Source organism: Xenopus tropicalis, chromosome 3, assembly GCF_000004195.4.
Source record: "Xenopus tropicalis strain Nigerian chromosome 3, UCB_Xtro_10.0, whole genome shotgun sequence".
NCBI classification, from domain to species: Eukaryota; Metazoa; Chordata; class Amphibia; order Anura; family Pipidae; genus Xenopus; species Xenopus tropicalis.
In genome coordinates this window covers 2,450,936-2,478,613 of record NC_030679.2, presented here as the reverse complement: position 1 = coordinate 2,478,613, position 27,678 = coordinate 2,450,936, and the positions used below count along the sequence as shown (strand labels likewise).

The 27,678-nt window shown below is 48.2% G+C and overlaps 1 protein-coding gene across 2 annotated transcripts in view; it reads left to right on the top strand.

Annotated features, from left to right (window-relative positions):
- itpr2 (inositol 1,4,5-trisphosphate receptor, type 2) overlaps positions 1–27,678 on the top strand; it is a 121,807-nt gene that overhangs the window by 76,259 nt on the left and 17,870 nt on the right. For both annotated transcript variants that reach the window (XM_031898452.1, XM_031898453.1), the window contains exons 38-47: positions 5,729–5,837; positions 6,015–6,199; positions 6,442–6,622; positions 7,419–7,678; positions 10,101–10,301; positions 11,933–12,043; positions 12,670–12,765; positions 12,973–13,092; positions 20,347–20,454; positions 24,252–24,444. In XM_031898452.1, the coding sequence (XP_031754312.1) occupies positions 5,729–5,837; positions 6,015–6,199; positions 6,442–6,622; positions 7,419–7,678; positions 10,101–10,301; positions 11,933–12,043; positions 12,670–12,765; positions 12,973–13,092; positions 20,347–20,454; positions 24,252–24,444 (1,564 nt within the window). The remainder of the gene's footprint in view (positions 1–5,728; positions 5,838–6,014; positions 6,200–6,441; positions 6,623–7,418; positions 7,679–10,100; positions 10,302–11,932; positions 12,044–12,669; positions 12,766–12,972; positions 13,093–20,346; positions 20,455–24,251; positions 24,445–27,678) is intronic.

Below are 27,678 nucleotides of genomic sequence, written 5' to 3'. Positions count from 1 at the left end.
GCTTCTCTTGCCTTCCCCAGCTTCTCTTGCCTTCCCCCAGGCTTCTCTTGCCTTCCCCCAGCTTCTCTTGCCTTCCCAGCGTCTCTTGCCTTCCCCCAGCTTCTCTTGCCTCCCCATGCTTCTCTTGCCTTCCTCCAGCTTCTCTTGCCTTCCTCCAGCTTCTCTTGCCTTCCCCCAGCTTCTCTTGCAGCTTCTCTTGCCTTCCCCCAGCTTCTCTTGCTCTCCAGCTTTTCTTGCCTTCCCCCAGCTTCTCCTTGCCTTCCTCCAGCTTCTCTTGCCTTCCTCCAGCTTGCCTTCTCCAGCTCTCTTGCCTTCCCCCAGCTTCTCTTGCCTTCCCCCAGCTTCTCTTGCCTTCCTCCAGCTTCTCTTGCCTTCCTCCAGCTTCTCTTGCCTTTCCCCAGCTTTCTTGCCTTCCCCCAGCTTCTTCTTCCTTCTCCAGCTTCTCTTGCCTTCCCCCAGCTTCTCTTGCCTTCCCCAGCTTCTCTGCCTTTCCCCAGCCCTTCCCTTCTCTTGCCTTCCTCCAGCTTCTTTTGCTTCCTTCTCCTTGCCTTCCTCCAGCTCTCCCTCCCCGCTTCTCTTGCCTTCCTCCAGCTTCTCTTGCCTTCCCCCCGCTTCTTCTGCCTTTCCAGCTTCTCTTGCCTTTCCCAGCTCTCTTGCCTTCCCCCAGCTTCTCTCTGCCTTCCCCCAGCTTCTCATGTCTTCCCTCCAGCTTCTCTTGCCTTCCCCAGGCTTCTCTTGCCTTCCTCCAGCTTCTCTTGCCTTCCCCCAGCTTCTCTTGCTCTTCCCCAGCTTCTCTTGCCTTCCTTGCCTTCCAGCTTCTCTTGCCTTCCCCCAGCTTCTCTTGCCTCTCCCCAGCTTCTCTTGCCTTCCCCCAGCTTCTCTTGCCTTCCCCAGCTTCTCTTGCCTTCCTCCAGCTTCTCTTGCCTTCCCCCAGCTTCTCTTTCCTTCCTCCAGCTTCTCTTGCCTTCCTCCAGCTTCCCCAGCTTCTCTTGCCTTCCAGCTTCTCTTGCCTTCTCCAGCTTCTCTTGCCTTCCCCAGCTTTCTCTTGCCTTCCCCCAGCTTCTCTTGCCTTCCCTCCAGCTTCTCTTGCCTTCCCCCAGCTTCTCTTGCCTTCCACTAGCTTTTCTTTCCCCCCAGCTTCTCTTTCCTTCCCCAGCTTCTCTTTGCCTTCCCCCAGCTTCTCTGCCTTCCCCCAGCTTCTTTCTTCCCCAGCTTCTCTTCCTTCCCCCAGCTTCTCTTTCCTTCCCCAGCTTCTCTTGCCTTCCCCCAGCTCTTCTTTGCCTTCCCCCAGCTTCTCTTGCCTTCCCCCCATCTTCTCTTGCCTTCCCTCCAGCTTCTCTTGCCTTCCTCCAGCTTCTCTTGCCTTCCTCCAGCTTCTCTTGCCTTCCTCCAGCTTCTCTTGCCTTCCAGCCTTCTCCGCTTCTCTTGCCTTCCCCCAGCTTCTCTTGCTTCTCTTGCCTTCCCCCAGCTTCTCTTGCCTTCCCCAGCTTCTCTTGCCTTCCTCTCTTGCCTTCCCCCAGCTTCTCTTGCCTCCCCAGCTTCTCTTGCCTTCCTCCAGCTTCTCTTGCCTTCCCCCAGCTTCTCTTGCCTTTCCCCAGCTTCTCTTCCTTCCAGCCTTCAGCTTCTCTTGCCTTCCCCCAGCTTCTCTTGCCTTCCCCAGCTTCTCTTGCCTTCCTCCAGCTTCTCTTCTTCTCTTCCCCCAGCTTCTCTTGCCTTCCAGCTCTCTTCCTCCAGCTTCTCTTGCCTTCCTCCAGCTTCTCTTGCCTTCCCCCAGCTTCTCTTGCCTTCCTCCAGCTTCTCTTGCCTTCCCCCAGCTTCTCTTGCCTTCCCCCAGCTTCTCTTGCCTTCCTTGCCTTCCAGCTTCTCTTGCCTTCCCCAGCTTCTCTTGTCTCCTCCAGCCCTCCAGCTTTCTCTTGCCTTCCTCCAGCTTCTCTTGCCTTCCTCCAGCTTCTCTTGCCTTCCCCCAGCTTCTCTTGCCTTCTCCAGCTTCTCTTGCCTTCCCCCGCTTCTCTTGCCTTTCTCCAGCTTCTCTTGCCTTCCCCCAGCTTCTCTTGCCTTCCTCCAGCTTCTCTTGCTTCTCAGCTTCTCTGCTTCCCCAGCTTCTTGCCTTCCTCCAGTTCCTGCCTTCCCCATTCTCTTGCCTTCCCCCAGCTTCTCTTGCCTTCCCAGCTTCTCCTCCAGCTTCTCTTGCCTTCCTCCAGCTTCTCTTGCCTTCCTCCAGCTTCTCTTGCCTTCCTCCAGCTTCTCTTGCCTTCCTCCAGCGTCTCTTGCCTTCCCCCAGCTTCTCTTGCCTTCCTCCAGCTTCTCTTGCCTTCCCCCAGCTTCTCTTGCCTTCCTCCAGCTTCTCTTGCCTTCCTCCAGCTTCTCTTGCCTTCCCCCAGCTTCTCTTGCCTTCCTCCAGCTTCTCTTGCCTTCCTCCAGCTTCTCTTGCCTTCCTCCAGCTTCTCTTGCCTTCCTCCAGCTTCTCTTGCCTTCCCCCAGCTTCTCTTGCCTTCCTCCAGCTTCTCTTGCCTTCCTCCAGCTTCTCTTGCCTTCCCCCAGCTTCTCTTGCCTTCCTCCAGCTTTCCTCCAGGTCTCTAATAGAAATGTAATAGCCCCACACTGTGCATGGAACCCACTACCTTGGGCCATTTTCTATTCCAGCTGGCAGCAGGGATGCAAACCATTTAGGCTAATGCCACACGAAGCCTTAGGGAACTGTGTCTCTGGAGACCTACGGGGATATGAACAAACAGGCCAAATTTGCCCCAACCTTGTAACCCATAGCTACCAAACAGTGGACCCTGAAAGCGCCTATTGTATCTGCCCTTCCCCGGGCCTGCCCCTGCGAGACCCCCCAGCTGATCTGTATAGCCGCCTGTACGTGGCACATTAGATTTATAGTTCCCAGCAATTCTGTCGGTGCAGCGGTTCCGCCGTATTCTTTAATGCGAAGCCCCCCGAGGTACCAGCACTGAGCCGACCCAACCCATAAATCCAGCGATCGGCACCAGGACCTCGGCATTCTTCAAAGTCAGCAGTGTTGCCTGGCAAGCACGGCATCTGCCCCGTGATTAAGGGAGACAAACTGCCACCTTCATTATTCTAAATCATCCCCCCCCCCCGGCGCTGCCCGGCTAATGCTGTGCCACGGTGATGATAAATCTCTTGTTATTATTGGCATCTGCTCGACTCCCCAGTTACCCCCAACATCTCCAGTACAGGAAAGAGCAGCAGTGCCAACACCCCCCCCCTCCCAGATCTGCACCACAAGGGCAGATAATGGGGCCTAGAGGTTTAAGGCAACTGCAGTTCCTCATTAAATATGCACAAACAGCAGCCAATCACAAGCAACTGGAGTGGCAATTAAACGCTAGACCTCCCTAAAGGGTCCTCTGCCCAACATCTGAATATAGATCTACTGGATTCCCCATTGCAACTTGCGCTATCCCTTCCCGCAGAACGCGTGCGGCAGGTTTGTATTTGCTCTCCCTATGTTATAATTCTCTCCTTGCAACATCGCTCTCACATAGGGAGAGTCAATCTGATGCAGCATTGCTGTCTCTCCCGCTGGCCGAATGTTGCCCAATAATCACCTCTCCACTTTAGCTGCCTATATATATTGGGATGTCAATTGATTAAAGGGGAACTCCACCCAAAAACGGTTGAAAATGACACATCTGAATATGTATTTGGGAAATTATGTTTCCTTCCACCCCAAAGGCAAACTGCTCCACCTACTAACAGAAAAAAATGCATAAAATATATATATATAGAAAGGCAGCACCACCCTAGGGCCATTCACCCCCCCCCCCCCACCCCCCACTTTGAAATCTCCCCGCAATTAGTGCCTTATCTTTCTGATTATAGGGAGAAGCTAAATGCCACCTTATGAGAAATGAGCCTCATCAGGGCTCCCTTGTGATTGCCGACCTTAAACGGTTCCGTTTCGCCGAAGCGCTAAGTGCTCATTTCAGGCACCCTCGGCCACAAAGGGGTTAATGCGCCATTTGACACAATTATCCAATCAGGGCCTGCGCAATCCAAAAAAAATGACACGAAATGAGGAATTTTACTTTTTTTTCCTATTCTCACGACTGAATGATGTTTCCCAGAACAACGGCTTGTTTTAGTAAATTGTAAATTTGGCCGCCCCGGAGGTACCGCGGTGCCACCGGGCAGGGAATGATAAAAGGATTCAGGGGAACTGTAGTCGCCGGTTATTAATTCTAATGGATCCCCCCCCCCCCCCCCGCCTTCGTTATTATTCGGAAATGGACGTATTTAGCCGAGCTCGTTATAATTAATTAACGCATTTCCTCTGCTATGAAGTGTCCCTGTCTGATCTCACGTTGGGCTTCCTAATCTGTCACTTATCCCCCAGCCGCCGTGTCGCCGCCGTATCTCACCCACCTGCTCCCTAGCGACCGACTGCAATGGGTTGGGATAATTGGGCTAAAAAAGGGACTTGTGATCGCAACATAATTATCAGCTCCGTGGAACAGGCGCCGCCGCATAGAACTGTGAATGCTCCGCTCTGTACTGTCTAAGGGAAACACTATGGCACCCCCTACCCATATGTATAAATACAAATATACAGAGAGGGAATGTTCTGGGCACACAATAAGCTGTACCCCCATACTGTACTGTCTAAGGGAAACACTATGGCACCTCCTACCCATATGTATAAATACAAATATACAGAGAAGGAATGTTCTGGGCACACAATAAGCTGTACCCCCATACTGTACTGTCTAAGGGAAACACTATGGCACCTCCTACCCATATGTATAAATACAAATATACAGAGAAGGAATGTTCTGGGCACACAATAAGATGTACCCCCATACTGTACTGTATAGGGAAACACTATGGCACCCCCTACCCATATGTATAAATACAAATATACAGAGAAGGAATGTTCTGGGCACACAATAAGCTGTACCCCCATACTGTACTGTCTAAGGGAAACACTATGGCACCTCCTACCCATATGTATAAATACAAATATACAGAGAAGGAATGTTCTGGGCACACAATAAGCTGTACCCCCATACTGTACTGTCTAAGGGAAACACTATGGCACCCCCTACCCATATGTATAAATACAAATATACAGAGAGGGAATGTTCTGGGCACACAATAAGCTGTACCCCCATACTGTACTGTCTAAGGGAAACACTATGGCACCCCCTACCCATATGTATAAATACAAATATACAGAGAAGGAATGTTCTGGGCACACAATAAGCTGTACCCCCATACTGTACTGTCTAAGGGAAACACTATGGCACCCCCTACCCATATGTATAAATACAAATATACAGAGAAGGAATGTTCTGGGCACACAATAAGCTGTACCCCCATACTGTACTGTCTAAGGGAAACACTATGGCACCTCCTACCCATATGTATAAATACAAATATACAGAGAGGGAATGTTCTGGGCACACAATAAGCTGTACCCCCATACTGTACTGTCTAAGGGAAACACTATGGCACCCCCTACCCATATGTATAAATACAAATATACAGAGAAGGAATGTTCTGGGCACACAATAAGCTGTACCCCCATACTGTACTGTCTAAGGGAAACACTATGGCACCCCCTACCCATATGTATAAATACAAATATACAGAGAGGGAATGTTCTGGGCACACAATAAGCTGTACCCCCATACTGTACTGTCTAAGGGAAACACTATGGCAGCTCTTCTCCTTAATTTATTTTTATCATTTTTTTTAAAAGGGCTCCACTCTTCGTAAAATCCTGTTGAATCGATATTTCAAAGGAGAACATGGATCGTCTCTAAATGGGCCCCTCTCTGTAGCTTATGGAAAATCAGTTCCGGCAGGAGGTAGGACAGACCTTCTTGCTGACTGTACTCAATAGGCCAGTTTTTGTTGACTGCCTTATTATGGTAGTTTTGCTAGGTTGAGCCTATTCCCCAGGTTCAATATATACCGTGGGGGCGGGGTTTGTTACAGTAGTGGGAAGCCAATCAGGAATCTGGGTTTATTGCCTTTCTCCATAGCTTTTTCAGGGCAGGATTCGGATAAATCCGGGGTGTCCATATCGGAAATTCAGTGTCTTCTGGACAAAGAGGGGGCGTCGGAGCTGGTTATCGATGTCATTGTGAGCACCAAGAACGACCGGATATTCTCAGAGGGCATCTTGTTGGGCATCGCGCTGCTCGAGGGCGGGAATACGCAAATCCAGGTACTGGGCGGAGCCTGCTCTGAGCTAAATCATTGGTTAGAAGGGTCTCTAGGAACAACCAGTCTTTAGCGGCTGAATCAGTTCCATTTTGTAGTTATTGGGGTCCCCAGCTTTCCTTCATTGGTTCCTTTGCTTATATTGGAACCGCCCCCCCAAAGTGATTGGTTTGCCCTTAGAACAGGGAATTAACTCATTATTTCTCGGTATCAAAACTGACAGTTTGTTACTTTGTTTTCTTCCAGAATTCTTTCTATAAGCAGCTGGATATGCAGAAAAAATCGGAGAAATTCTTTAAGGTCCTTTACGATCGCATGAAAACGGCGCAGCAGGAAATCCGCGCAACCGTGTCCGTCAATACCGTCGACTTGGGCACCAAGAAAAAGGAGGAGGATTACGACTCCCTGTCCCTTCCCAAAAGGAGAGGTAACGTATCATATATATCAGGTACATTGGGGTAACAGTCACCCCGCTATAGTTCCAGGGGTACCCAGGGCACAAATAAGCACTCACCCCAAATCCCCCCTAACTGGCCTTCAGGCTGGGCCCCCTTAGCCCATAACAAGGTTACAGATATATAGAAACATTGGGGTAACAGTCACCCCGCTATAGTTCCAGGGGTACCCAGGGCACAAATAAGCACTCACCCCAAATCCCCCCCTAACTGGCCTTCAGGCTGGGCCCCCTTAGCCCATAACAAGGTTACAGATATATAGAAACATTGGGGTAACAGTCACCCCGCTATAGTTCCAGGGGTACCCAGGGCACAAATAAGCACTCACCCCAAATCCCCCCCCTAACTGGCCTTCAGGCTGGGCCCCCTTAGCCCATAACAAGGTTACAGATATATAGAAACATTGGGGGTAACAGTCACCCTGCTATAGTTCCAGGGGTACCCAGGGCACAAATAAGCACTCACCCCAAATCCCCCCCTAACTGGCCTTCAGGCTGGGCCCCCTTAGCCCATAACAAGGTTACAGATATATAGAAACATTGGGGTAACAGTCACCCTGCTATAGTTCCAGGGGTACCCAGGGCACAAATAAGCACTCACCCCAAATCCCCCCCTAACTGGCCTTCAGGCTGGGCCCCCTTAGCCCATAACAAGGTTACAGATATATAGAAACATTGGGGTAACAGTCACCCCGCTATAGTTCCAGGGGTACCCAGGGCATATAGTGCCGTATCGTTCCTGTTCCAGTTGCCATGTTTTACCTTTCAGTAAGAGACTCTCAGTATCACCTTAAGGAAGGGATGAAAGGACAACTCGCCGAGGCCTCCTCTGCCACCTCCAAGGCCTATTGTGTGTACCGGAAGGAGATTGATCCAGACATAGACATGGTGGGTTCCGGGGTGGATAACGGCACGGGGGAAGAGAAATCCGCAGAGGAATCGGCTGCAATGAGCCCAGTTATTGCCATCATGGAGCCCATCCTGAGGTTCCTCCAACTGCTCTGTGAGAATCACAACCGGGAACTCCAGGTATGAGACATTGTGCACAATTCAGCAGGAACAGCCCCCTAAGTTTGCCCATAGCCTGTACAGAGAGATACCATAAAACTATGGCACATAGGGATTCCCCTGTACTAAGCACAATTCAGCAGGAACAGCCCCCTAAGTTTGCCCATAGCCTGTACAGAGAGATACCATAAAACTATGGCACATAGGGATTCCCCTGTACTAAGCACAATTCAGCAGGAACAGCCCCCTAAGTTTGCCCATAGCCTGTACAGAGAGATACCATAAAACTATGGCACATAGGGATTCCCCTGTACTAAGCACAATTCAGCAGGAACAGCCCCCTAAGTTTGCCCATAGCCTGTACAGAGAGATACCATAAAACTATGGCACATAGGGATTCCCCTGTACTAAGCACAATTCAGCAGGAACAGCCCCCTAAGTTTGCCCATAGCCTGTACAGAGAGATACCATAAAACTATGGCACATAGGGATTCCCCTGTACTAAGCACAATTCAGCAGGAACAGTCCCCTAAGTTTGCCCATAGCCTGTACAGAGAGATACCATAAAACTATGGCACATAGGGATTCCCCTGTACTAAGCACAATTCAGCAGGAACAGCCCCCTAAGTTTGCCCATAGCCTGTACAGAGAGATTCCATAAAACTATGGCACATAGGGATTCCCCTGTACTAAGCACAATTCAGCAGGAACAGCCCCTAAGTTTGCCCATAGCCTGTACAGAGAGATACCATAAAACTATGGCACATAGGGATTCCCCTGTACTAAGCACAATTCAGCAGGAACAGCCCCCTAAGTTTGCCCATAGCCTGTACAGAGAGATACCATAAAACTATGGCACATAGGGATTCCCCTGTACTAAGCACAATTCAGCAGGAACAGCCCCCTAAGTTTGCTCATAGCCTGTACAGAGAGATACCATAAAACTATGGCACATAGGGATTCCCCTGTACTAAGCACAATTCAGCAGGAACAGCCCCCTAAGTTTGCTCATAGCCTGTACAGAGAGATACCATAAAACTATGGCACATAGGGATTCCCCTGTACTAAGCACAATTCAGCAGGAACAGCCCCCTAAGTTTGCCCATAGCCTGTACAGAGAGATACCATAAAACTATGGCACATAGGGATTCCCCTGTACTAAGCACAATTCAGCAGGAACAGCCCCCTAAGTTTGCCCATAGCCTGTACAGAGAGATACCATAAAACTATGGCACATAGGGATTCCCCTGTACTAAGCACAATTCAGCAGGAACAGCCCCCTAAGTTTGCCCATAGCCTGTACAGAGAGATACCATAAAACTATGGCACATAGGGATTCCCCTGTACTAAGCACAATTCAGCAGGAACAGCCCCCTAAGTTTGCCCATAGCCTGTACAGAGAGATACCATAAAACTATGGCACATAGGGATTCCCCTGTACTAAGCACAATTCAGCAGGAACAGTCCCCTAAGTTTGCCCATAGCCTGTACAGAGAGATACCATAAAACTATGGCACATAGGGATTCCCCTGTACTAAGCACAATTCAGCAGGAACAGCCCCCTAAGTTTGCCCATAGCCTGTACAGAGAGATTCCATAAAACTATGGCACATAGGGATTCCCCTGTACTAAGCACAATTCAGCAGGAACAGCCCCTAAGTTTGCCCATAGCCTGTACAGAGAGATACCATAAAACTATGGCACATAGGGATTCCCCTGTACTAAGCACAATTCAGCAGGAACAGCCCCCTAAGTTTGCCCATAGCCTGTACAGAGAGATACCATAAAACTATGGCACATAGGGATTCCCCTGTACTAAGCACAATTCAGCAGGAACAGCCCCCTAAGTTTGCTCATAGCCTGTACAGAGAGATACCATAAAACTATGGCACATAGGGATTCCCCTGTACTAAGCACAATTCAGCAGGAACAGCCCCCTAAGTTTGCTCATAGCCTGTACAGAGAGATACCATAAAACTATGGCACATAGGGATTCCCCTGTACTAAGCACAATTCAGCAGGAACAGCCCCCTAAGTTTGCCCATAGCCTGTACAGAGAGATACCATAAAACTATGGCACATAGGGATTCCCCTGTACTAAGCACAATTCAGCAGGAACAGCCCCCTAAGTTTGCCCATAGCCTGTACAGAGAGATACCATAAAACTATGGCACATAGGGATTCCCCTGTACTAAGCACAATTCAGCAGGAACAGCCCCCTAAGTTTGCCCATAGCCTGTACAGAGAGATACCATAAAACTATGGCACATAGGGATTCCCCTGTACTAAGCACAATTCAGCAGGAACAGCCCCCTAAGTTTGCTCATAGCCTGTACAGAGAGATACCATAAAACTATGGCACATAGGGATTCCCCTGTACTAAGCACAATTCAGCAGGAACAGCCCCCGCTGTATCTGTATCTCATTTCTCTTTCCGTTTCAGAACTTTCTCAGGAACCAGAACAACAAGACGAACTATAACCTGGTGTGCGAAACCCTTCAGTTCCTGGACTGTATCTGCGGCAGCACCACGGGGGGCCTGGGCCTTCTGGGCCTTTACATCAATGAGCGGAACGTGGCTCTGGTGAACCAGACGCTGGAGAGCCTGACGGAGTACTGCCAGGGCCCGTGCCACGAGAACCAGGTGACGGCAGCTCGGAATGTTCCGCACGGTCGGTTCCTTTGGTTAGAAATGGGCCGGGGGTAATTACTTTATCCGGCGGAACAGGATAACGAGGGAATTATTTCCCTGATTCCGGCCTGACCTCCTTAGAACCTCATTCGTTCCGAAACAGCAGAAATTACCCAGCAACCCCCCCGGGCCCATCTCTGCCTTCGGATCCTTTAGTAACGGGGAATTGGGTTGGGAATTAGTTGCTTGTACTTAGCGACTCTCTGACCAATGAGAAGAAGCCAAACATTCAGCCCATAATGAAGCTGATGCTTTACTTCACCTTTAGTTTCTTATCCATTGGAACATGGCGATGAAGCAGGGCTTTAACCCCATGTTGTCCTTACGCGGGCTTTAACCCCATGTTGTCCTTACACGGGCTTTAACCCCATGTTGTCCTTACGCGGGCTTTAACCCCATGTTGTCCTTACGCGGGCTTTAACCCCATGTTGTCCTTACGCGGGCTTTAACCCCATGTTGTCCTTACGCGGGCTTTAACCCCATGTTGTCCTTACGCGGGCTTTAACCCCATGTTGTCCTTACGCGGGCTTTAACCCCATGTTGTCCTTACGCGGGCTTTAACCCCATGTTGTCCTTACGCGGGCTTTAACCCCATGTTGTCCTTACGCGGGCTTTAACCCCATGTTGCCCTTACGCGGGCTTTAACCCCATGTTGCCCTTACGCGGGCTTTAACCCCATGTTGTCCTTACGCGGGCTTTAACCCCATGTTGCCCTTACGCGGGCTTTAACCCCATGTTGCCCTTACGCGGGCTTTAACCCCATGTTGCCCTTACGCGGGCTTTAACCCCGTGTTGCCCTTACGCGGGCTTTAACCCCGTGTTGCCCTTACGCGGGCTTTAACCCCGTGTTGTCCTTACGCGGGCTTTAACCCCGTGTTGCCCTTACGCGGGCTTTAACCCCATGTTGTCCTTACACGGGCTTTAACCCCATGTTGTCCTTACACGGGCTTTAACCCCATGTTGTCCTTACACAGGCTTTAACCCCATGTTGTCCTTACACAAGCTTTAACCCCATGTTGTCCTTACACAAGCTTTAACCCCATGTTGTCCTTACACGGGCTTTAAACCCATGTTGTCCTTACACAAGCTTTAACCCCATGTTGTCCTTACACAGGCTTTAACCCCATGTTGTCCTTACACAGGCTTTAACCCCATGTTGTCCTTACACAGGCTTTAACCCCATGTTGTCCTTACACAAGCTTTAAACCCATGTTGTCCTTACACAAGCTTTAACCCCATGTTGTCCTTACACAAGCCTCTCTTCATGCTGGGAAGCCTTTCTAGCAACTCCGTATGGCTGGTTTTAGACTCAGTTCACTGTGGCTTCTCATTGGTTGGAGAATGAGGGGTCCGAAGGCTACTCCCCCCCAGTTTGGATGATCAAATTGGGGCTCCTGGTCCAGTTTTTTTTGGTGATTGGGTTGATTGGCTGCTATAGGTGTGGCACCTAAGGGCAAAGTTGGCCAACATTAGTCTCCCATTGTAGTCTGAACCATCGTGCCCAGTTATAGGGGGGCTGCAGGATCTCGGTGCTGGGAATGGGGGTCACTGAAACTAAAATGTTGTATTCCTTTCCCCTCCAGACTTGCATTGCAACCCATGAGTCCAATGGGATCGATATAATCATTGCCCTGATTCTGAACGACATCAACCCACTTGGGAAATACCGTATGGACCTGGTCCTGCAGCTAAAGGTACTGCGTGCTTCTGTGGGGCCCCTTGTCTCTTGCACACTTGTGCACACACTTAAACGAGTACATGCACATTACTCTCTGAACTCTAGAACACAGTGACTCCAAGACTCTAGAACCCCTCAACTCCTGAGTCACATAAATAGGGGCTAGAACATAGTGAATTGAGGACTCTAGAACCCCTCAACTCCTCCCATGCAGTCTATGAGTCCCATGGAGGGGGGGCTACAACATAGTGACTCTAAGACTCTAGAACCCTTCAACTCCTCTCATGGAGTCCATGAGTCACATGGAGTCCCATGGAGGGGAGGGGCTACAATATAATGACTCTAAGACTCTATAACCCCTCCACTTCTCCTATGATGTCCATGAGTCACTCCAAGACTCTTAAACCCCTCAACTCTTCCTCTTCCAAGACTCTAGAATCCCTTAACTCTTCCCTTGTAGTGCATAGGTTGCATGAAGGGGGGGGATAGAGCTTAGTGACTCAAAGACTCTAGAACCCCTCAACTCCTCCAATGGAATCAATGAGTCACATGGAATTGGGGACTAGATCACTGTGCATCGGGCTGGATACACCATTACACATTGTGATCATTGGATCTCACTGGTTCCTTTACTATTCCCAGAACAATGCCTCCAAGCTTCTCCTGGCAATCATGGAAAGCCGCCATGACAGCGAGAACGCAGAGAGGATCCTGTACAACATGAGGCCCGCAGAACTGGTAGGTGGCGCCATCTTCCAGTCCATAGAGGGTGCTGGTCTGATGGGGTCGGGCAGTAACATAAGGGCCCAGGGTTTTTCTTCTTAAATACATATGGACCTTCCGAGCCTCACAAGGAACTGTACCATGGCCTCATACAAGTCATAGCTGGGGCAAGTGATTGGGGCGGGCATGATAATAAGGGTAATTGGCTATTTCTGCCCCCAGGTTGATGTCATAAAAACTGCCTTCAACCAAGGACTGGAAGGGGATAATGAAGAACATGGACCCGAAGATCAAGTGTCGCCCAAGGCCGTGGGGCATAATATTTATATCCTGGCACATCAGGTACTGGGGGCACAACTGTAACCTTGTTATGGGCTAAGGGGGCCCAGCCTGAAGGCCAGTTAGGGGGGGATTTGGTGTGAGTGCTTATTTGTGCCCTGGGTACCCCTGGAACTATAGCGGGGTGACTGTTACCCCAATGTTTCTATATATCTGTAGCCTTGTTATGGGCTAAGGGGGCCCAGCCTGAAGGCCAGTTAGGGGGGGATTTGGGGTGAGTGCTTATTTGTGCCCTGGGTACCCCTGGAACTATAGCGGGGTGACTGTTACCCCAATGTTTCTATATATCTGTAACCTTGTTATGGGCTAAGAGGGCCCAGCCTGAAGGCCAGTTAGGGGGGGATTTGGGGTGAGTGCTTATTTGTGCCCTGGGTACCCCTGGAACTATAGCGGGGTGACTGTTACCCCAATGTTTCTATATATCTGTAACCTTGTTATGGGCTAAGGGGGCCCAGCCTGAAGGCCAGTTAGGGGGGGATTTGGGGTGAGTGCTTATTTGTGCCCTGGGTACCCCTGGAACTATAGCGGGGTGACTGTTACCCCAATGTTTCTATATATCTGTAACCTTGTTATGGGCTAAGGGGGCCCAGCCTGAAGGCCAGTTAGGGGGGGATTTGGGGTGAGTGCTTATTTGTGCCCTGGGTACCCCTGGAACTATAGCAGCTTGTTTGACCCCCTGTAATAGAATTGCATTGACTGCAAACAGTTTCTGTGGTTTTCTTGCAGCCTGTGTTTGTATCTATGCAGTTAGGATCCTGGTAATTTCGGGGGATTTTGTTTTGGGGTGACACAAAGGGGATTTCCTAGAGACATTGACTGTTTCTCTTATTCAGTTGAGTCTGAGACCACAGTGAATGTGTTTGGGAGTTTTGTCCCGGTTGGTTTTGCTGCCGCTCGCTCTCGGGTTTGATTTCTGCCTGACTGACCACAAACCTGACCTTTAAATGTAAGAGATGTTAGAAAAGATAAAGGTAATTTCCTCTCCGTTCCGCCGCAGCATCTGTGTGCGTAATCCCTGCGCCCTGCCATTACTGTATGTCGTGTCATAGCGAAAGGGCAGCACCTCTGTAAATACAAACACCCCCCCCCGACGCAAAGGGCACGAGGGCAACTTTATGTGGGTCTGTACCAGAAACAATTTGCAGATATTAGCAGCACCCAGTAAGCTGTACCCCCATACTGTATTGTCTGAGGGAAACACTATGGCACCTCCTACCCATATGTATAAATACAAATATACAGAGAGGGAATGTTCTGGGCACACAATAAGCTGTACCCCCATACTGTACTGTCTAAGGGAAACACTATGGCACCTCCTACCCATATGTATAAATACAAATATACAGAGAGGGAATGTTCTGGGCACACAATAAGCTGTACCCCCATACTGTACTGTCTAAGGGAAACACTATGGCACCCCCTACCCATATGTATAAATACAAATATACAGAGAAGGAATGTTCTGGGCACACAATAAGCTGTACCCCCATACTGTACTGTCTAAGGGAAACACTATGGCACCCCCTACCCATATGTATAAATACAAATATACAGAGAAGGAATGTTCTGGGCACACAATAAGCTGTACCCCCATACTGTACTGTCTAAGGGAAACACTATGGCACCCCCTACCCATATGTATAAATACAAATATACAGAGAAGGAATGTTCTGGGCACACAATAAGCTGTACCCCCATACTGTACTGTCTAAGGGAAACACTATGGCACCTCCTACCCATATGTATAAATACAAATATACAGAGAAGGAATGTTCTGGGCACACAATAAGCTGTACCCCCATACTGTACTGTCTAAGGGAAACACTATGGCACCCCCTACCCATATGTATAAATACAAATATACAGAGAAGGAATGTTCTGGGCACACAATAAGCTGTACCCCCATACTGTACTGTCTAAGGGAAACACTATGGCACCTCCTACCCATATGTATAAATACAAATATACAGAGAAGGAATGTTCTGGGCACACAATAAGCTGTACCCCCATACTGTACTGTCTAAGGGAAACACTATGGCACCTCCTACCCATATGTATAAATACAAATATACAGAGAAGGAATGTTCTGGGCACACAATAAGCTGTACCCCCATACTGTACTGTCTAAGGGAAACACTATGGCACCTCCTACCCATATGTATAAATACAAATATACAGAGAAGGAATGTTCTGGGCACACAATAAGCTGTACCCCCATACTGTACTGTCTAAGGGAAACACTATGGCACCCCCTACCCATATGTATAAATACAAATATACAGAGAGGGAATGTTCTGGGCACACAATAAGCTGTACCCCCATACTGTACTGTCTAAGGGAAACACTATGGCACCCCCTACCCATATGTATAAATACAAATATACAGAGAGGGAATGTTCTGGGCACACAATAAGCTGTACCCCATACTGTACTGTCTAAGGGAAACACTATGGCACCCCCTACCCATATGTATAAATACAAATATACAGAGAGGGAATGTTCTGGGCACACAATAAGCTGTACCCCCATACTGTACTGTCTAAGGGAAACACTATGGCACCCCCTACCCATATGTATAAATACAAATATACAGAGAGGGAATGTTCTGGGCACACAATAAGCTGTACCCCCATACTGTACTGTCTAAGGGAAACACTATGGCACCCCCTACCCATATGTATAAATACAAATATACAGAGAAGGAATGTTCTGGGCACACAATAAGCTGTACCCCCATACTGTACTGTCTAAGGGAAACACTATGGCACCTCCTACCCATATGTATAAATACAAATATACAGAGAAGGAATGTTCTGGGCACACAATAAGCTGTACCCCCATACTGTACTGTCTAAGGGAAACACTATGGCAGCTTCCTCTTGTATGTGTATTAATAGCATATGGAACAGAGTCCTGTGACTGTGAATAGTAGTGGCTGTAGTGAGTTTGTGGGAAGTGCTGGGTCACTTATGCTCCTAGTGATACTGTGGGTGCAGATCATGCCGGGGGGTCGTGCCTGGGTGTTGCTATAGTTGCACAGAGCAGATGCAGGGAGTTGCTGGGCCAGTGAGTGTCTGGCTTCTGCAGGTGGAATCATTACCGACACAGTTTGCTGCCAAGATCTGAGTTTCTAGTTCCTTCTTTCTCACCCCTTTCCCCATCCATCTGCCAGACAGTATATTCTGGGGCAGACAGACTTTCATTCTTCATCTGGGGGGGGGTACGGGGAGTTGGAATCAGCTTTTACCACAGCCACATCCGTCCTTTCCCCCCCGCCTCCGCCTCCCAGGCCTCTTTACCAGAAGTACAGTAGTCATTCTTGTAATTGGCCGACCTGCTCTGCATAGAGGCACATAAATATGTCACGGGGGTCACACGGGGGGGGCTAATCAGGCGCAGGTAGCAGGGAGTTGTACGTGCGTCCCGCGCCGCCTGTTATCCCCCTGCTTGGATTTAATATCCCGCACTCAGGCTGCAGTTGTTAAAGGGATGCAATCATCATTAATCCCTCTGCTTTTTAACCCCCACGTTATATATATAAAGGATTATCGTCAGGCGATGCCAGGGAACCACAGAAAGAGAGTCTGGAGAGTTTGTTAGATCGGCTTTCGAACTTTCAAAGGTCTCTCTAAAGAGAGAGGCGACTGTATTTCATACATAGTTACAGCAGTCCCATCTTACTTTATGGCAGGGATTTTAGATATGTACACAGTATCCAGTCCTGCTGGTGTGTCTTGGGAAATACAGGGTTCATTATTCATTTTTTTCACGGTGATCTTACTGGCATGTCTGGGGTTAGTGTGGCGCTGATCTATTTGCTGCAGTGATCTTACTGGTATATCCGGGGTTAATGCGGCTCTGGTCTATTTGCTGCAGTGATCTTACTGGTATATCTCCATGGTTAATGCGGCTCTGGTCTACCCATTTTCTACAGTGAAGTTACTGGCATGTTTAGGGTTAATTAGCTGCTGATCTATTTGCTGCAGTGATCTTACTGGTATATCCAGGGTTAATGCGGCGCTGATCTATTTGCTGCAGTGATTTTACTGGTGTATCCGGGGTTAATGCGGCGCTGATCTATTTGCTGCCGTGATCTTACTGGTGTATCCGGGGTTAATGCGGCTCTGGTCTACCAATTTTCTACAGTGAAGTTACTGGCATGTTTAGGGTTAATTAGCTGCTGATCTATTTGCTGCAGTGATCTTACTGGTATATCCAGGGTTGATGCAGTGCTGATCTATTTGCTGCAGTGATCTTACTGGTGTATCCGGGGTTAATGCGGCTCTGGTCTACCAATTTTCTACAGTGAAGTTACTGGCATGTTTATGGTTAATTAGCTGCTGATCTATTTGCTGCAGTGATCTTACTGGTATATCCGGGGTTAATGTGGCGCTGCTCAATTTTCTGCACTGATCTTACTGGTATATCCGGAGTTAATGCGGCGCTGGTCTATTTGCTGCAGTGATCTTACTGGTATATCCGGGGTTAATGAAGCACTGATCTATTTGCTGCTGTGATCTTACTGGTATATCCGGGGTTAATGCAGGGCTCTGAATCTATTTTCTCCAGTCATTTACTGACGTGTGTGGGGTTAATGTGAAGTCATTCTCTGCAGTGATGTTACTAGCATGTTAATCCAGTTCTCCATATATCAATTTTCTTCAGTGAATTTACTGGCATGTCTAGGGTTAATTAGCTGCTGATCTATTTGCTGCAGTGATCTTACTGGTATATCCGGGGGTTAATGTGGCGCTGATCTATTTGCTGCAGTGATTTTACTGGTATATCCGGGGTTAATGCAGCGCTGATCTATTTGCTGCAGTGATCTTACTGGTATATCCAGGGTTAATGCGGCACTGATTTATTTGTTGCAGTGATGTTACTGGTATATCCGGGGTTAATGCAGCGCTGATCTATTTGCTGCAGTGATCTTACTGGTATATCCAGGGTTAATGCGGCACTGATTTATTTGTTGCAGTGATGTTACTGGTATATCCGGGGGTTAATGTGGCGCTGATCTATTTGCTGCAGTGATTTTACTGGTATATCCGGGGTTAATGCGGCGCTGATCTATTTGCTGCAGTGATCTTACTGGTATATCCGGGGTTAAAGGCCTCTGAATCTATTTTCTCCAGTCATTTACTGGCGTGTGTGGGGTTAATGTGATTCTCTGAAGTCATTCACTGCAGTGATGTCGCTAGCGTGTTAATCCAGTGCTCCATATACCTATTATCTACAGTGAATTTACTGGCATGTCTGGGGTTAATGGGGTGCTCTGTTTTCTGCAGTGATCTTACTGGTATATCCGGGGTTAATTCAACGCTCGTAATCTATTTTCTCCAGACATTTGCTGGCATGTTTGGGGTTACAGCAGTGCAGTACATGCCATAATCCATTTCCTCCAGTTGGCACGTGCTGGGTTAATGTAACACTGCAATAATTATCTTCAGGGATCTCACTAGTATGTTATTGCGGTGCTCAATATTCATTTTCTTCAGTGAATGTGCTGGCGTGTGTGGGGTTAATACACATTATGCAGTGAGCTTACTGGCATACTAAGGGTTAATCAGTGCTCTGAATTGAATTCTGCTGTGCTCTTGCTGATTGGTCAAGGGTAATTGTTGTGCATATTATCCAATGAGTCCATTGCTGGAGTGATCTTACTGGCATGTCTAAGGTTTATCCATTTTCTGATACAGTATTTCTAGGGTTAATTCAGTGCTCTGAAACCATTCGCTGCCATGATCGTACTGTCTAGGTTCAATGCGATACTCTAAATCCAATCCTGGCGAGTGTAAAACTACAAATTTATTTTCTGTAGTGATTCTAGTGGGATATCTGGGGTTAATATGATGCTCTGAATCCATTTTCTGCAGTGATCTTAACTGACCTGTCTGGGGTTTGTATACTCCTTTGAATCCATTATCTGCGGGGATCTTTCTGGATGTCCTGGTTTTATATAGTGCTTCTTGTCTGTTCCGACATGTTTAAATCACCGTTGCTATAGAGAGTCCCAACAGGGGGGATTGGCAAAGTGGGTGTGGCCTATTCTTTTTCCCCCCCTACCCTGATTATCACATATGCCTTAGGACCCATATGCGGTGGCCAAATGTGGAATTTTACTGGAAATCCAGGGTCGGACTAGGCCGCTGGGAGACTGGGAAAAAACCCAGTGGGCCCCCGCAGCCCAGATCCAATCACCGCAGGGAACTATACCGAGGTCTCCATTCCACCTCCCACGACGCACAGTTTGATTTAGACGCGCTCGGGGGAGGGGGTCGAATGAGTGGGGGAGACCTGCGGGGGGGGGCATTGGGGGGTACAGGGGCCCCAAAGGCAGAAGCCCCTGTGGGCCCTGTGCAAATCCATGCCTGTTTTATAGATAAAAATTTTCCAAACATGCCAACTACACAAGGCCTACGCAACTTCTAATATGCACGTACCAGGACTTTATTTCAAACACAACTTCCCCTTTAAATTTCATCAAAAGGGACCCTTTGCTTGTCCTTTGCAGTATAGTTTAGCCATATGGCAGCTCCTGCATGTTAATAAACCTAATAATGATGGCTCTGCCCATATGTTTTATAGGAAAACAAAGGGCAAGGCGCGTAGGGTTTACTTCCCCTTGTATTGCTTTCTATGTAATAACAAGGGTTCTTTTTCCCCCGGCGCCGTGATCCAAGACGGAGAAATTAATTGAATTTGGGGGGGGGGGCGTAACGGCTGGTACCCCGCAGAGCCGCTCGCACTCTCTCCCCGCCGGCTGTTAGCCCGAGCAGCGGTGCCGCTTCCAAAAATAAATGTCATAATCACAAACCTACGCAGCGCTGCGATTCTGTCAGGGAGTGGAATCCGCTCGGCATTGGGTTCTGTTACTCGCCGGTCCCACTGGGGGTTCCGCGCCGCAACGTTCCGGCTCCTCTGGAATAATGTGACAACTTTATTAGCAAAAATGTAAATGTCGGAAGCCCTTTTGCTTCCCCTTTCCTATAACTAACTGGGTATTCAAGGGTTAATAGAATTTGGGTCGGGCAATGTTATTAGTCCTAAGGGTTGCCCTCTAGTGCCCGGGCACAAAGGAACAGGCTCAGCAGTTTGTGTGGCGGCCCACTTCCTTTATGGGGGTACGTGGTGGCGGCCCACTTCCTTTATGGGGGTACGTGGTGGCGGCCCACTTCCTTTATGGGGGTACGTGGTGGCGGCCCACTTCCTTTATGGGGGTTCATCGGGTCACTGACATGAAACTCTTTCTTTCAGCTGGCGCGGCACAATAAGGCTCTGCAGCACATGTTAAAGCCGGGACTGGATCCTGAAGAAGGAGACGAGGCACTGAAATACTACGCCAATCATACGGCCCAGATAGAGGTATTGGGGCACCCCCATACTGTACTGTCTAAGGGAAACACTATGGCACCTCCTACCCATATGTATAAATACAAATATACAGAGAGGGAATGTTCTGGGCACACAATAAGCTGTACCCCCATACTGTACTGTCTAAGGGAAACACTATGGCACCTCCTACCCATATGTATAAATACAAATATACAGAGAGGGAATGTTCTGGGCACACAATAAGCTGTACCCCCATACTGTACTGTCTAAGGGAAACACTATGGCACCCCCTACCCATATGTATAAATACAAATATACAGAGAGGGAATGTTCTGGGCACACAATAAGCTGTACCCCCATACTGTACTGTCTAAGGGAAACACTATGGCACCCCCTACCCATATGTATAAATACAAATATACAGAGAAGGAATGTTCTGGGCACACAATAAGCTGTACCCCCATACTGTACTGTCTAAGGGAAACACTATGGCACCTCCTACCCATATGTATAAATACAAATATACAGAGAAGGAATGTTCTGGGCACACAATAAGCTGTACCCCCATACTGTACTGTCTAAGGGAAACACTATGGCACCTCCTACCCATATGTATAAATACAAATATACAGAGAGGGAATGTTCTGGGCACACAATAAGCTGTACCCCCATACTGTACTGTCTAAGGGAAACACTATGGCACCTCCTACCCATATGTATAAATACAAATATACAGAGAGGGAATGTTCTGGGCACACAATAAGCTGTACCCCCATACTGTACTGTCTAAGGGAAACACTATGGCACCCCCTACCCATATGTATAAATACAAATATACAGAGAGGGAATGTTCTGGGCACACAATAAGCTGTACCCCCATACTGTACTGTCTAAGGGAAACACTATGGCACCCCCTACCCATATGTATAAATACAAATATACAGAGAAGGAATGTTCTGGGCACACAATAAGCTGTACCCCCATACTGTACTGTCTAAGGGAAACACTATGGCACCTCCTACCCATATGTATAAATACAAATATACAGAGAAGGAATGTTCTGGGCACACAATAAGCTGTACCCCCATACTGTACTGTCTAAGGGAAACACTATGGCACCCCCTACCCATATGTATAAATACAAATATACAGAGAAGGAATGTTCTGGGCACACAATAAGCTGTACCCCCATACTGTACTGTCTAAGGGAAACACTATGGCACCTCCTACCCATATGTATAAATACAAATATACAGAGAAGGAATGTTCTGGGCACACAATAAGCTGTACCCCCATACTGTACTGTCTAAGGGAAACACTATGGCACCCCCTACCCATATGTATAAATACAAATATACAGAGAGGGAATGTTCTGGGCACACAATAAGCTGTACCCCCATACTGTCTAAGGGAAACACTATGGCACCCCTACCCATATGTATAAATACAAATATACAGAGAGGGAATGTTCTGGGCACACAATAAGCTGTACCCCCATACTGTACTGTCTAAGGCAGTGCTGTCCAACTTCTGTTGTACCGAGGGCCGGAATTTTTCCGACCTACGTGGTGGAGGGCCGATAATGGAAGCCAGTTTTGACCACTCCCCTTTTTGAAACCACACCCATGTTATCACATGACCATACCCATATTAATGGTTGTAGTACAGCAAAAACCTGCCATACTCTGCCTGCCCTACCCTGCCTGTGTGTGCCATACTCTGCCTGCCTTACCCTGCCTGTGTGTGCCATACTCTGCCTTCCCTACCCTGCCTGTGTGTGCCATACTCTGCCTTCCCTACCCTGTCTGTGTGCCATACTTTCACTGTGTGTGCCATTCTTGGCTGGTTTGTGCCATACTTGGCCTGTGTGTGCCATACTCTGCCTGCCCTACCCTGCCTGTGTGTGCCATACTCTGCCTTCCCTACCCAGCCTGCGTGTGCCATACTCTCACTGTGTTTGCCATTCTTGGCTGGTTTGTGCCATACTTGGCCTGTGTTTGCCATACTCTGCCTGTGTGTGCCATACTCTGCCTTCCCTACCCTGCCTGTGTGTGCCATACTCTGCTTGCCCTATGATGCCTGTGTGTATGGCACACACAGGCAGCCTACAGTGACACAATGCTGGCACTGCTCCTACAGTCTGCAAAATAACTATATATTAAAAAACTTTTTAATTGAAGTACCACCTCAGTATATGTCCTTTTTGTAGAGTGCAGGGATTATTTGTGGGTTTCTACTGCTCCTGAGGTGTGAACAGGGGAACAATATGGGTGATTACAGCCTGAGCCTGAGGTGTGAACACTGCAGGGGGTGAACAATGCAGAGATTAAAAGGTGTGAACAACACAGGGGATTACATATTTAAACAATACAGGGGGATTACAGCCTGAATCTGAGGTGAGAACCATGCAGGGGGGCAGTTAATCACAGTACTGATACCATTTAAAGCTTACACAAGAGTAAGCCATCAAAGCAGCCAGACAGGTGGGGGGCCACACAGAGGGGGGTCGCGGGCCGCATGCGGCCCGCGGGCCGCCAGTTGGACAGCACTGGTCTAAGGGAAACACTATGGCACCCCCTACCCATATGTATAAATACAAATATACAGAGAGGGAATGTTCTGGGCACACAATAAGCTGTACCCCCATACTGTACTGTCTAAGGGAAACACTATGGCACCCCCTACCCATATGTATAAATACAAATATACAGAGAAAGAATGTTCTGGGCACACAATAAGCTGTACCCCCATACTGTACTGTCTAAGGGAAACACTATGGCACCCCCTACCCATATGTATAAATACAAATATACAGAGAAGGAATGTTCTGGGCACACAATAAGCTGTACCCCCATACTGTACTGTCTAAGGGAAACACTATGGCACCCCCTACCCATATGTATAAATACAAATATACAGAGAAGGAATGTTCTGGGCACACAATAAGCTGTATCCTCATACTGTACTGTCTAAGGGAAACACTATGGCACCCCCTACCCATATGTATAAATACAAATATACAGAGAAGGAATGTTCTGGGCACACAATAAGCTGTACCCCCATACTGTACTGTCTAAGGGAAACACTATGGCACCTCCTACCCATATGTATAAATACAAATATACAGAGAGGGAATGTTCTGGGCACACAATAAGCTGTACCCCCATACTGTACTGTCTAAGGGAAACACTATGGCACCCCCTACCCATATGTATAAATACAAATATACAGAGAGGGAATGTTCTGGGCACACAATAAGCTGTACCCCCATACTGTACTGTCTAAGGGAAACACTATGGCACCCCCTACCCATATGTATAAATACAAATATACAGAGAGGGAATGTTCTGGGCACACAATAAGCTGTACCCCCATACTGTACTGTCTAAGGGAAACACTATGGCACCCCCTACCCATATGTATAAATACAAATATACAGAGAAGGAATGTTCTGGGCACACAATAAGCTGTATCCCCATACTGTACTGTCTAAGGGAAACACTATGGCACCCCCTACCCATATGTATAAATACAAATATACAGAGAAGGAATGTTCTGGGCACACAATAAGCTGTACCCCCATACTGTACTGTCTAAGGGAAACACTATGGCACCCCCTACCCATATGTATAAATACAAATATACAGAGAGGGAATGTTCTGGGCACACAATAAGCTGTACCCCCATACTGTACTGTCTAAGGGAAACACTATGGCACCCCCTACCCATATGTATAAATACAAATATACAAAGAAGGAATGTTCTGGGCCTTTAGAACACAGTACTTTCTAGTGTTTTCATGGAGCCACTGTCTTTCTTTCTCACAGATTGTCCGCCATGACCGGACCATGGAGCAGATTGTGTTCCCAGTGCCCAATATCTGTGAGTTTCTGACTAAGGAATCTATGTGGCGGGTATTTAACTCCACAGAGCGAGATGAACAGGGCAGCAAAGTGAACCACTTTTTCCAGCAGACAGAAGATCTGTACAATGAAATGAAATGGCAGAAGAAAATCAGAAGTAAGTGGGGGGGGGGGCGGGGTTTGAAATGAAGGAGGGGCCCCAGAATGAGGTTAATAGGTGGCAATGCAGCAATAATATATTTAACAAGCAGCTCTTGTTGCCTATTTGTTTCTTTTTGCTACACTCAATAGGCCAGCTCTTTGTATACCTGGAATTGGGTGTGTAGGGGAGCCCAAGTATCTGCTGCTCCCAGAATTCTTTAACAAAATGCTCAGTACCCCCAAATCTGCCCCTCCTGACTCCCAACCTTCTGCCCACCCTGGGGGCTGACATCACTTTGTAGTCATGGTTACATCACTTGTGGGATTTCAGGAACAATTGGATTGTGGGTAGAACTGTGAAGGCTTGGGTCAGGGGAAAACCAGAGAAAACGGCGGGTCGAGATTCCACTTGTTTGAATCAGTGCTGGAGTCTGTTAATTAATAAAATTAATAAAACATCATCATTCCTTACCTGTAAATACAATCATAATGTGAGGAACTGGTCCAGCAGCCATTTTGGGTCAGGAAGTTAGAAAAAGAGATGTGACAGGAAGTAAGAAAGGGGGTGGGATAGAGGTAGGACAGGAAGTTAGGGGGAGGTACAGAGGAATGACAGGAAGTAAGAAAAAGGGGGGATAGAGGTAGGGCAGGAAGTTAGGGGGAGGTACAGAGGAATGACAGGAAGTAAGAAAAAAGGGGGGATAGAGGTAGGGCAGGAAGTTAGGGGGAGGTACAGAGGAATGACAGGAAGTAAGAAAAAGGGGGGGATAGAGGTAGGGCAGGAAGTTAGGGGGAGGTACAGAGGAATGACAGGAAGTAAGAAAAAGGGGGGGATAGAGGTAGGGCAGGAAGTTAGGGGGAGGTACAGAGGAATGACAGGAAGTAAGAAAAAGGGGGGGATAGAGGTAGGGCAGGAAGTTAGGGGGAGGTACAGAGGAATGACAGGAAGTAAGAAAAAGGGGGGGATAGAGGTAGGGCAGGATGCTAGGGGGAGGTACAGAGGAATGACAGGAAGTAAGAAAAAGGGGGGATAGAGGTAGGGCAGGAAGTTAGAAAGAAAGGTGTGATAGAAAGCTAGAAGGTGGGAGAGACAGAGTGATGACAGGAAGTTAAAAAAGGGGGTAGAGAAGTTAGAAAGTGGGGAACAGAGGTATGACAGGAAGGTAGAAAGGGCCAGGGATAAATTTGTCACAGGAAGTTAGGGGGAGGGGCCGAGATACAGAAAGAAAACGGGAAGGTATAGACATGGGGCAGAAAGTTAGAAGGAGGGGAAACAGGTGTAATAGGAAGGCAGAAAGGTTGAGGGTCAAAGGTATGACAGGAAGTTTGTAAGCAGCAGGGACAGAGATATGGCATGAATTAGGAAGGGGGAGGGCCAGAGGTATGACAGGAAATTAGGAAGGAGAGGGACTAAAGTATGACAGGAAATTAGAAAGGGGAGGGACAGAGGTATGACAGGAGGGGAAAAGGGAGGGACAGAGGTATGACAGGAAGTTAGGAAAAGGGAGGGACAGAGGTATGACAGGAAGTTAGGAAAAGGGACGGACAGAGGTATGACAGGAGGGGAAAAGGGAGGGACAGAGGTATGACAGGAAGTTAGGAAAAGGGACGGACAGAGGTATGACATGAGGGGAAAAGGGAGGGACAGAGGTATGACAGGAAGTTAGGAAAAGGGAGGGACAGAGGTATGACAGGAAGTTAGGAAAAGGGACGAACAGAGGTATGACAGGAGGGGAAAAGGGACGGACAGAGGTATGATAGGAGGGGAAAAGGGACGGACAGAGGTATGACAGGAGGGGAAAAGGGAGGGACAGAGGTATGACAGGAAGTTAGGAAAAGGGACGGACAGAGGTATGACAGGCAGGGGAAAAGGGAGGGACAGAGGTATGACAGGAAGTTAGGAAAAGGGACGGACAGAGGTATGACAGGAGGGGAAAAGGGAGGGACAGAGGTATGACAGGAAGTTAGGAAAAGGGACGGACAGAGGTATGACAGGAGGGGAAAAGGGAGGGACAGAGGTATGACAGGAAGTTAGGAAAAGGGACGGACAGAGGTATGACAGGAGGGGAAAAGGGAGGGACAGAGGTATGACAGGAAGTTAGGAAAAGGGATGGACAGAGGTATGACAGGAGGGGAAAAGGGAGGGACAGAGGTATGACAGGAAGTTAGGAAAAGGGACGGACAGAGGTATGACAGGAAGTTAGGAAAAGGGACGGACAGAGGTATGACAGGAGGGGAAAAGGGAGGGACAGAGGTATGACAGGAAGTTAGGAAAAGGGATGGACAGAGGTATGACAGGAGGGGAAAAGGGAGGGACAGAGGTATGACAGGAGGGGAAAAGGGAGGGACAGAGGTATGACAGGAAGTTAGGAAAAGGGTGGGCTGAGATAAGGAAGGAAGTTAGAAAGAGAGAGAGACAGAGTTATGACAGGAAGGGGCAGGGACAGAGGTATGACTGAAATTTGGAAACGGGGGCAGAGGTATGACAGGAAGGCAGAAAAGGGGAGGGTGGCCAAGGTATGACAGGAAGGTAGAGAGGGGCAGGGCCAGAGGTATGACAGGAAATTAGGAAAGGGGTGGGCTGAGATAAGGAAGGTAGTTAGAAAGAGAGAGGGACATAGGTATGACAGGAAGTTAGGAAAAGGGAGGGACAGAGTTATGACAGGAAGTTAGGAAAAGGGAGGGACAGGGGTATGACAGGAAGTTAGGAAAAGGGACAGAGGTATGACAGGAAGTTAGGAAAGGAGTGGGCTGAGATAAGGAAGGTAGTTAGAAAGAGAGAGGGACATAGGTATGACAGGAAGTTAGGAAAAGGGAGGGACAGAGGTATGACAGGAAGTTAGGAAAAGGGAGGGACAGAGGTATGACAGGAAGTTAGGAAAAGGGACAGAGGTATGACAGGAAGTTAGGAAAAGGGACAGAGGTATGACAGGAAGTTAGGAAAAGGGACGGACAGAGGTATGGCAGGAAGGGGCAGGGACAGAGGTATGACTGAAATTTGGAAACTGGGGCAGAGGTATGGCAGGAAGGTATAAAAGGGGGGGGGGGGGGGCAGGGTATGACAGGAAGGTAGAGAGGGGCAGGGCCAGAGGTATGACAGGAAGTTAGGTGGAGAGACTGAGGTATGACAGGAAATTGCAAAAGGGGAGGGACAGTGCTCTGAATGGAAGTTAGGAAAGGGGACGGACAGAGGTGTGATAGGAGGGTAGAAAATGGTAAGACTAGAGGTATGACAGGAAGTTAGGGGGAA